At 45.2% G+C, this 11,042-nt stretch overlaps 1 protein-coding gene across 1 annotated transcript; it reads left to right on the top strand.

The window, feature by feature from the left end:
• The first annotated feature begins 4,218 nt into the window (after positions 1-4,218).
• BBLN (bublin coiled coil protein) lies at positions 4,219-9,332 on the top strand. The gene is made up of 2 exons (XM_056860798.1): positions 4,219-4,318; positions 9,037-9,332. The coding sequence occupies exons 1-2, from the start codon at positions 4,240-4,242 to the stop codon at positions 9,231-9,233; spliced, it is 276 nt and encodes a 91-aa protein (XP_056716776.1). The 5' UTR covers positions 4,219-4,239; the 3' UTR covers positions 9,234-9,332.
• Positions 9,333-11,042: the final 1,710 nt, after the last annotated feature.

Genomic DNA, 11,042 nt, shown 5'->3' with positions numbered 1-11,042 from the left:
TGCCAGAAAATATTTTTGTTAGTCTTTAAGGTGCTACTAAACTCTTGCAAGATTTTTTAGTTTAGGGGTCTGTTTGCTCATACCCTGCCAGAAAAAAGCTCCTACCCTGCCAGAAAATATTCTTGTTAGTCTTTAAGGGGCTACTGGGCTCTTGCAAGATTTTTTAGTTTAGGGGTCGGTTTGCTCCTACCCTGCCAGAAAAAGCTCCTACCCTACCAGAAAATATTCTTGTTAGTCTTTAAGGGGCTACTGGGCTCTTGCAAGATTTTTTTAGTTTAGGGGTCGGTTTGCTCCTACCCTGCCAGAAAAAAAAGCTCCTACCCTGCCAGAAAATATTTTTGTTAGTCTTTAAGGTGCTACTAAACTCTTGCAAGATTTTTTAGTTTAGGGGTCTGTTTGCTCATACCCTGCCAGAAAAAAGCTCCTACCCTGCCAGAAAATATTCTTGTTAGTCTTTAAGGGGCTACTGGGCTCTTGCAAGATTTTTTAGTTTAGGGGTCGGTTTGCTCATACCCTGCCAGAAAAAAGCTCCTACCCTGCCAGAAAATATTCTTGTTAGTCTTTAAGGTGCTACTGGACTCTTGCCCTTTTCTACTACTATGGATCAGTGTCCTCCATAGTGTCCTATCCTTAACAGCCTTGCTCAGGTCTTGCAAAGTGAGGGCTGTGGCTGCCTTTATAGCGTCCACCCATCTCTTGTCGGGTCTTCCTCTTTTCCTGCTGCTCTCAACTTTTCTTAGCATGGCTGTCTTTTCCAGTGACTCTTGTCTTCTCGTAATGTGACCAAAGTACGACAGCCTCAGTTTAGTCATTTTAGCTTCTAGGGTCAGTTCAGGCTTGATTTGATCTAGAACCCACAGATTTGGTTTTTCTTTTGGTGGTCCACGGTATCCGTAACCCTCTCTTCCAACACACTCAGCCTAACTTACCTCACAGGGTTGTTGTGAGGATAAAATGGAGGAGAGAAGAATGGATGATGTAAACCACCTTGGGTCCGTACTGAGGAGAAAGGCAAGGTATACATGAAGTAAAGCCACCCTTTAGAGATGTTAATCAGTTCAGCTATACCTCTTTGAAGGCCGGGCACTGCCCTCATTGGGTCCATCCGGCTTCACACTGCTGGGCCCTGGATCAAAATCTGATTTTATATTACGGTAATCCTCCTCTGCCTGTCTACAAACCACGTGGAATTACAACTGATCTCCACAGAGATCACTTCCCCTGGAGAAAGTGGATGCTTTGGAGGGGGGGACTGTATGGTATTATACCCGGCCAAGATCCCTCCACTCCTCAAGCCTTGCCCTCCCCAGGCTCCACTCACAAATCTTCAGGAATTTCCCAGCCTGGAGTTGGCAACCCCAAGCATCTCATGAAGCGATCTGCAACTTGTGGGAGCTTATGTTGGAATGGATTTTGTTAGTCTTTATGGTGTCCTGGGCGCCAGTTTGATATGGCTGCAATAGACTAGCACAGCTAACTACCCCTCTGAACACATATGAAACTGCCTTCTACTGAATCAGGCCCTTGGTCCATCAAAGTCAGTATTGTCTACTCAGACCAACAGCGGCTCTCCAGGGTCTTTCACATCACCTACTTGCCTAGTCCCTTTAATGCCAGGGACTGAACCTGGACTTTCTGCATGCCAAACAGATTGCTCTACCACTGAGCCACAGCCCCTCACCCCCTCTGGAATTATAGATAGGGCAGGTTGCAAAGCTGCGATAAGTTTAAATCATTGGATCTTACTTCTAATTGTCAATCTTCCCGATTTGATTTGCCAAGAAAGCTTCCTCACCCCGCCGCACGTGTGCTAACAAATCAACCATGAACTGGAAAACAGTCCACTTTCTAAATACAATGACAATTCCTTGCCCTACAGCATGATCTCCACGCATCCTATAACCACACACTTTAGAGAGCAGTAGGGGCGGGGCTTCTTAAAGCCGCGTGCTTCGGTCTGTCTAGTAGAACTCTGTGGCTTTGGATGGGCAGGTAATTGTGTGACATTTCAATTCAGTTCTATCATTAGCCTCTGCAGCCGTGCCAAGCATGCAAGCATGGCTATAGTATAGATAAGAAAGTCAGATTTCCTGCTGAGGCTAATTCACAAGGTCAGACCTTCTGCCTGCTCTGACGGGCAGCAGGCCTCCTGTATTACCCATGGTTCAAGAACGAATTTCAACAGGCAATTATTAGTGACAAAAAGGTATGCAGCTTTATTAACAGAGAACAACCCTTTACCCAGTCCAATGACCTTAATAAGATGGGAAGTCCTCTTTGGGAGGCAAGCAAACCACTCCGTGAAGTCACACCTCCTGTCAGGCAGCTCATCCTCCTTTTGCAGGCAATTCTTCTTACCAGTGACCCGAGCGTCACTCTTGTCTGGCCTCCTTCTTTTCAGCAGAGAGCAAAGCCAGATTTATTTAGTTTCCCATCACCAGGTGCTCATTATTTATAGTGCTCTCACATGGAGAAGGGCTGCATTGATCTCCATCTACCTCCTCTTGATTGCAGTAGTCTTCTGCAGTTTCCACCACACCTTCATGTTGTCACATGGTCCAGGAAATAGTTGTAAACCACTGTATTGGCCAAGGCAGAACCAAGAAAAGGAAACAAAATCCATGCAGTACCTTTTATTGAGAACAAACCAGATGACACAAAACATTGTGCAAGCTTTAGAGTTCAACAGAGATCTTCATCAGATAGATTTATTTAAAAAATGTGAAAGGAGAGAAAAAGCAGATTTTCCAAGTTCAGATTTTTAGACCCTGCTGTGCAGTCTTTTTATGTTAGAAGTTAACAGGCATCACAGACTCTAGAAGCTAGTTGAATAGCCAAAGGTGTTAGATGTACAGCAATCACATTCTGTACAGGACCTTGCTGGGCTGTTGTTTCAAATGTGACCACTCCTCTGTTTGTTTGCTTCTTCCTCCTCCTCCTCCTAGAAAGGTTCCCTGTAATATCGTTGTAATGTTGACAGCTGTTCCTTACAGGGCTTCTTAAAGAATTGTAGATATAATAGACATGAAGTGTCTTTTAAGTTTTTATTTGATTTACGTTATTTATAGTCTGCCTTTCTCACTGAGACTCAAGGCAGTCTCTCAGACTAACCTACCTCACAGGGTTGTTGTGAGGATAAAATGGAGGGGAGAACGATGAAAGCTGCCTTGGGTCCTCGTTGGGGGAAAAGGCAGGCGACAAATGATCGTGGTGCTTGGTTGTCTCATCCAGCAGACTTCATGTTTGAATTAAGGGTATTTTAAAAGTGCTTGCCCGAATCCTAAGAACATAAGAAAGCACCTAATATAATGGGCATGCTCCTCTGATACAGGAAGGCCCATCCTGTCCAGCAGTCTGGTTCACACAGTGGCCAAACAGGTGCCTCTAGGAAGCCCACAAACAAGACTGCAGCAGCAGCGTCCTACCTGTGTTCCACAGCACCTAATAGGCCTGCTCCTCGGATCCTGGAGAGAATAGGTAAGCATCACGACTGGTATCCATCTTGACTAGCAGCCACGAATAGCCCTCTCCTCCATGAACATGTCCACTCCCCTCTTAAGGCCTTCCAAGTTGGCAGCCATCACCACATCCTGGGGCAGGGAGTTCCACAGTTTAACTATGTGTTGTGTGAAGAAATGCTTCCTTTTTCTGTTTTGAATCTCTCACCCTCCAGCTTCAGCAGATGACCTTGGTTTCTGGTCTTATGAAAGAGGTTGCGTGAAAAAAATACTTCCTTTTATGTGTTGTGAATCTTTGACCCTCCAGCTTCAGCAGATGACCCCGCGTTCCAGTGTTTAGCATCTCCACACCATGCATAATTTCGTAGACCTCTGTCACGTCTCCCCTTAACCGCCTTCATTCTGGTTGCTCTTCTCTGCGCGCGGGGCAGGGGTGTCGTTATTCTTTCCCAAAATATTATGATTCACATTAAAGATAATAGCAATAAGAACGCGCCTCACAACGGTTGTGATTTCCGGCGCGCAGATGCGCTTCTAACGGACGCTCTCCCGTGCTGCGCGCGCGGCGTTTGCAGCGCAAGGCGGCCCCTGCCAGGCAGCCCCGCCCCTCGGCTTTCCACCAATCGCACGAGCCCCTTCCGCAGCCGGCCGGCCGGACAGAGACCAGGGGGCGTGGTTTGCCCTTGGCAACATTGTCTCTGCGTTCCATCCGGGAAGTGGGGGGTGTGGCTTGCCTTGCTTTGCAAGGGGGGTCGGGGGCTGGCCTGGATGCGGTAGGGGCATGTCGGGGCCAAACGGAGAGCCGCAGCTCCCCCTGGGGAGGGGCGAGGAGGACGAAGACGGGGGCTTCGGCGAAGCAGGTAACCTTCAGGCGCCTCCAAGTGCGATTAATGCCTGCCTTGCATTCATTGCTGCCTTGCCGGTTTGGGTTTGCTGGTCCAGGTCCTTGAAAGCTGCAGTCCTGGAGCATGCTTACTCGGGGGTAAGCCCTGGCTGTCACTGAAGCGGTTAAACCTCGGTATGAAGAGTTTGAAATGTTATAAAAAAACATCGCTTTAAAAGGGTTTTTGGATGCCACAGCTAACCAATGGTTGGAAGACGTCTTCACAGCTAAAGGGGCCGAACAAAGTGCGAACAGTATTTTTTTATAACGTTTTCAAACTCTTAATACATCGCTGGGAATACAAGTGCGGTAACCAGAAGTGCGAGCAGTATTTTTTATAACGTTTTCAAACTCTTAATACATCGGTGGGAATACAAGTGCGGTAACCAAAAGTGCGAACAGTATTTTTTATAACATTTTCAAACTCTTAGTACAGCGGTGGGAATACATAGAAAGTGCGAACAGTATTTTTTATAACATTTTCAAAATACATCACTGGGAATACAAGTGTGGTAACCCCCAAGGACCCAAAGCGGCTTACGTCGTTCTTTCCTTTCCTTTTATCCCTTAGAAGCTCCTTGATCCATTGATCTTGAGCAGCATATATCTAGTGTTTGAAGGATATAAGGACTGAAACAAATCTTGCCACTGACACTGTAGCCTTGGGATCCCTATCGCTTAGCAGAAAAGGCATTATGTCAGACACAGAGGCATTGGATTTGTATGTTAAAAGGGGGGAAATATAATGTGATTGAAGTTCCTCGTAAAAGCGGCATTCCAAAAGGGCATGAGCTAGTGAATCGATAAAGCCAGAAGAGCAAGGACAGGTCCTGTCTGAATATGGCCCTGCATAACCATAGATGGATAGCATTCAATCTAGCTAAACAAAAAGCTCTAGAAAGACGAGGAGTTGTCAAATAATATGTATAAGCAGGCAACCACGTGTAGGGGGTATTCCGAAGAACTGGGATGAACAAACGCAACGAGCACAAAAAGTAGTGCTGTTATAATCAAGCTCTTTAATGCTCTTTTTAATTTTGGTGAAAGCTTCAGTTTTCCCAAGATCTAATAACATATCCTGCGAGAAGCCCAACAATGACAGTTTCTCATCTAAGATTTTTTGCCATGAGGATTTAAAAGGGTCATGCTTCAGAGAAGCTAGAAACCCCTCAGTGCTAAAGCACAGTTTAAGGTGTAGTTTAATGGCGGCCAACCATGCCCTAGCTTCGAGTGACATTTGGCCAAACTCAGAAGGAAGAGTAACGCCAGCAACACATCGAGGGGCATTTAGGAGTTTTCATAACAACTGAAGCAATGGACGATCTATAGATTCATTGACAACTGTTATCCAGATGGCAACACCAAAGAGAATAATTGGGGTAATTTTTAGATTAAAAACCTGAATAGCCCCTGGAATATATTTGCCACCTTTGGTGTGGAAAAAGTTGACAATAGCACCAACCCCAGGTTTAATTTTGTTGGACACTGCTTTTTGATGGGCATTCCAATTTAGGTTATGGGAAAACAGAATGCCAAGGTAAACAAACTCCTTGACTTGGTCAACCTCAAAGCCGTCTAATACCCAGCGAAAAAGAGGCATTTTTCTCCTCTTAGTGAAGATCATAATCTTAGATTTATGATGGTTTATTTTAAGATCTTCCCTAGAGCAGTACTCAGAGAAGGTTTGTAAAGATCTTTTCAAACCAATTCTTGTGCGGGACAGGAGAACTGCATCATCAGCAGAGAGTAGAATTGAGGTGGGATGACTTGCAAGCTTTGGGGGGTGACAAGACTCTGAGAAATTGGTTGCCATATCATTCAGGTATAGATTAAACAAGAGAGGAGCAAGGAGGCAACTTTGTCTAACTCCCTTGGCCAGTTCAAAAGGCTCAGTTAGTTCTCCTTGGTCGCCACAGCAAACCTGAGCTGTGAGGTCAGTATGAAATTGTTGAAGCTTACGTCATTCTTTCCTCCATTTTATTCTCCCAACAACCCTGCAAGGTAGGCTAGGTTGAGAGTGTGTGACTGGGCAAAGTCACCCAGCGAGCTTCCATAGCACAATTGAGGATTTGAACTTGGGTCTTCCAGATAATAGTTTGACACTCTTAACCACTACACCACACTGGCTCTCTAATGTGCTAGTTGTTTGTGCAGGGAACATTGATGTGCCTTTGTATGTAGAAAACCACCGTGTGAGGGGGAAAGGCTACTTACAGCTGTTCTCCCTGACATGCTAGCTTTCTATAAACATTTTTGTAATCCCTGCATGCAGAAGATTGATGTGTTGAGAACAGTTCTGTCCCAGCACTTAGCACACTATGTTCTCAGGTACTAGTTCTCAGCTTTATCAAGACAAACAATTCGAAGGGGCATCATGGGAACTGCTCCCTCGTACTGTAGGTAGCTACAAGCCTGAGCTGATTGGGCACCTCGTGACTTCTTTTCCAGACTAGCAAGTTTGACCCAGTCACGTGAGGTGTTGGTGCTGCTGTACCTACCTCACAGGATTGTTGTGAGGATGAAATGGTTAATGGTAGCTACAAGCCTGTAGGCTACCAGTACAGCGTGGTGTAGTGGTTAAGAGTGGTGGTTTGGAGCAGTGGACTCTGATCTGGAGAACCGGGTTTGATTCCCCACTCCTCCACATGAGTGGCGGAGGCTAATCTGGTGGACTGGATTTGTTTCCCCACTCCTACACATGAAGCCAGCTGGGTGACCTTGGGCTAATCACATTCTCTCAGCCCCACCTACCTCACAGGGTGTCTGTTGTGGGGAAGGAAAGTGATTGTAAGCCAGTTTGAGTCTTCCTTAAGTGGTAGAGAAAGTCGGCATATAAAATCCAACTCTTCTTCCTCTTCTCATCCAGACTAGTGAGTTCAAGTCACTGTCACATGAGGTATTGGTGCCGATATACACTGCCTTGGTTACAACTCACCCGAAGTATTGTGTTCAGCTTTCGGCACCTCAGTTTAGGAATGCCGTCGGTAAACTGGAAGGAGTCTAGTGTAGGGCAACGAAGCTGATGAGGGGGTTGGAGACTGTATCCTACGAGAAGCTGAAGGATCTGGGAATGTCTGTGTTGGAGAAGACATGCTTGTGAGGGATATGATGGCTACCTTCCAATACCTGAAGGGATGCCATATGGACGATGGGGCGGATATGTTTTCGCTCATGTTGGATGACAGGACTCAGATTAATGGATATAAATTTCAGCAAAGGAGGTTTTGTCTAAATTTGAGGAAGAACTTCCTGACAGTGAGGTCCATTTGACATTGGAACAGTCTCCTTAGTGAGGTGGTGGGCTCATTGTCGGTGGAGGTGTATAAGTCTCAATTGGATAACTCCTTGTCTGGGATTTTACAGTTATAGCTCCTGTGTTGGCAGGGGTTGGACTAGATGACCCTGGTGGCCCCTTCCAATTTAGAGATTAAATTACATTCTTCCACGTGCTGGTAAATTCCATTATTACTAGACTCGGATTATGAATGGCAAGTGAGCATGCAAACAGACTCCCATTGAAAGACGCTGGTTTTGAGATGGGAGGATGGAGAAATTAAAATTCTGTTGTGGATTTGGAACCATCTGCAGTAGTCAAGCTGCAGTAATCAAGCGAAGGGTGAATGAGCTGTTTATGATAGCTGATCTTGTGAACTGATGCCATGTTTCTCCAGAGCTCCTCAGGTTGTGATACATGAATGCTTCAGTTAGTTAACCAGTTTCCATCAGTGCGTGTCAAATGAGACGTTGTTAATCAGCAGCTTTTGCTCTGAAAACCCTGATGTTCAGGGGGAAGTGTGTGCCCTCATGCCTTCACAGAAGATCTGGTCCAGTGGTTAATTTCCTTGATTCTGGGGAGCTTGCCTGCAGAGCAGCCTTGTGAGTGAGACCACTCTTGCTCCCATTTTTTGTCTAGTTAGAGCAAGGCCAGACTGCCTTAGCAATCTCTCATGCATTGTAACTCTCAGGGAGGTTGGAATACACTTGGAATCCCTTTGCCTCCATGGCTGGCATTCAGTTTAGAAACAGGATACCAACATATGTAGAACAGTCTTTCTGTTTTCAGGCATGCATATTAGCAACAGTGGGGGAACTGAAAAGGGTGTGAAGCAGGATATGTGAATTAATACTCCTACTCAACTCCAAGTCTAATATTAATTAATTACTTAATTTTATTCCACCTTCCAAGACTGGCACTTCCAATCTTAAGCAGAGTTACACCTTTCCAAATCCATTTGCTTCAGTGAACTTAGAACGGGGTAACTCTGCTTAGCATGACACTATAAGACTACATTGAGGGCTACATAAAATCTGGTCTGACTGCTTCTGGCCTTCTCTCCACCTCCCAGCACAGAGGGTCTCTTGCCGTCCAGCCACAAGAGTGGTGCTAAACAAACTGTAGCTTGTGAATTCAGACGTCACAACAAACCACAATTAGTACAAACTATGGATGATCCACTAGCAATAAATTCTGGTTTGAAATCCCAGTTTGTAGCCAAACAATAAGTCCTGATCTGTTCGGTTGTCTTCCTTCAAGCATCACAACTAATCAAGGGTTGAGCAAACTAGTTTAGAAACCCTGGTTTATGAAGATGTCTGAATAAATATGTTGGCAAAAATAGTGGTATCTCTAGCCCATTCAAATTTCTGGTCTTGGTTTCATGATCCGCCCCCCAAATGTTGCTTTCTCTTAACCAGAATATGCAGCAATAAATTCCATGTTGGACCAGATCAACTCTTGCTTGGATCATCTAGAGGAGAAGAATGACCATTTGCACGCCCAGCTGAAGGAACTGCTGGAGTCTAACCGGCAGACTCGCCTGGAGTTCCAGCAGCAGCTGAATGATGAGGAAGACTCAGATGCTGACATGGGGGGATCTGAGCCGGACACTTAACGTCTGCCTGCCTACAGCTGGATAGAAGCTGGTAGATCCCTGCTGCTTCCAGTTGGCCCATCCTTGTCCATGGGTTGGATGTTAGACTTTAAAAAGAAGAGGTGCTTCTGGTCTGTGTGTCTGTTCAACGTCTCTTCCCCACTCTCCTCTGGATGCATGGTTTTGTGCATGTAGCTGCTATACAAGAAAACAGAAATTATGGGTAACAAAAATTACTCCTGTCTAGTTTGTGAGAAACAGGGAAGTGGGTAGGGACCAGATAGCTCTATTTAGCCTGTTGTTACAATTTCTCATCCTTTAATTTATGGAATCAGGATTAAATTGCTGGGATTATTTTTGTTTTAAATAGTGGCTTTTCTGGATGAGCGTTGCAGAGTGTATTTGGGGGGAAAGTGCTTCTTTCCAAATTTGTTGGAAAATCTTCACATCTGAAGCTGTGGTTATAGGCTGAAATGCACAAAAGAGCCTCGATTCCTGTAAGCTGTTGATGATTCATTTCTACTCTGCCTTATGTGGTGGAAAGTGCCGTTAAGTCACAGCTGACTTACGGCGACCCCGTAGGGTTTTCAAGGCAAGAGATGTTTGGAGGTGGTTTACCATTGCCTGCCTCCACTCTGCCTTATACATCCCTGAAACGCATAAACAAAATCAGTGACTGATTAACTTACCCATCAATGCAGTGCTTCTTTCATGGTGTTTCTTTGGAAGAGCCCTTATCTATCGGGGGAACCTGTCTCGCCATTTAATTCCCTGTGGCACGTCTGCAGAAAATTCTCAGCACCTTTCCCAAACTACAATTCCCAGCATTTCTTGGAGAAAAACCATTGCAATTTGTATGCTTAAAACCAGCTGATATGTGGTCACACCTTTTACCTCTTGTCCAGTCCCCCACCAATTGGGAGGAATATCTGAAGAAAAATGTAGGCTTCTCAACCAATGCATCAATGAACCAAATATATTCACCCTAGCCCTTCTTACCAAGATGCATCACAACTTCACATTAAGGGTGCAAACATCTTGTATATTGCTTAAACACAAGGCCTAAGATCAGGGTTCCCAATGGCATCCGCCAGGTGTTTTTAGACAATGGACAGAGCCAAGGGTAGTTTTTGCCCAGCAAGGCTTCTGATTGAAGATTTGATTGGCTGTGCAGAATTTGTAAAGCATTGCTTTGGCAGCAGCTGCCACCACACTACAAGAATCTTCACTGTGTGACTGAAAGGAAGCTGCAGCAGCCATGTTGTGTCTGGCTCTGCCTCCTGTGGCAGCCATTTTGTGTCAGAATTCCAGAGGTACCCACAGGCTCAAAAAGGTTGGCGACCCCACCTTAGATGAATAGCCAATATGTTCCCCCTCCCCCACAGAAATAAGTTTGCCAGATGTGAATGGTGCAAAAGAACAGTTGCCGGCAGGAAGCCGTTTTTGCTTGCTTCGCTTTGTAAAAAGATGCCATTGGCGATTGTATGTTTTCCTTCCTCAAAGCACAAAAACACACAGCCTTGTGTGTAATTGTAAACTGGTAGCCACTGGCACATGATGGCTAGATCTCTATCTAAATACTGTCTCCAAGGTATCAACAGAAACCTCACACACTCACTTTAATAAAACTACTTCATTCTCTGTGGGGAGAAATAAACTGGCAAATTACAAAAGCAACTGAAATGAATTTTAAGGGGTTGGTACCAGGGTATGTCTTAGCAATCAAAGGCCTAAAAAAAACCGTGACATTGGATGAAAATGATGGAGAGCTGCTTTTCGGGCCTGAAGGTGGATTAGGCTGGATTGGAAGTGACTTGAATAATGAATATC

This window comes from Euleptes europaea, chromosome 14, assembly GCF_029931775.1.
Source record: "Euleptes europaea isolate rEulEur1 chromosome 14, rEulEur1.hap1, whole genome shotgun sequence".
NCBI lineage: Eukaryota > Metazoa > Chordata > Lepidosauria > Squamata > Sphaerodactylidae > Euleptes > Euleptes europaea.
This window is presented reverse-complemented; position numbering and strand designations above follow the sequence as displayed.

Coding starts and splice junctions, on each gene's coding strand:
- BBLN (XM_056860798.1), top strand. CDS start 4,240: ATGTCGGGGCCAAACGGAGAGCCGCAGCTCCCCCTGGGGAGGGGCGAG. Junction 4,319..9,036: donor CGGGGGCTTCGGCGAAGCAG/GTAACCTTCAGG, acceptor TCTCTTAACCAG/AATATGCAGCAATAAATTCC.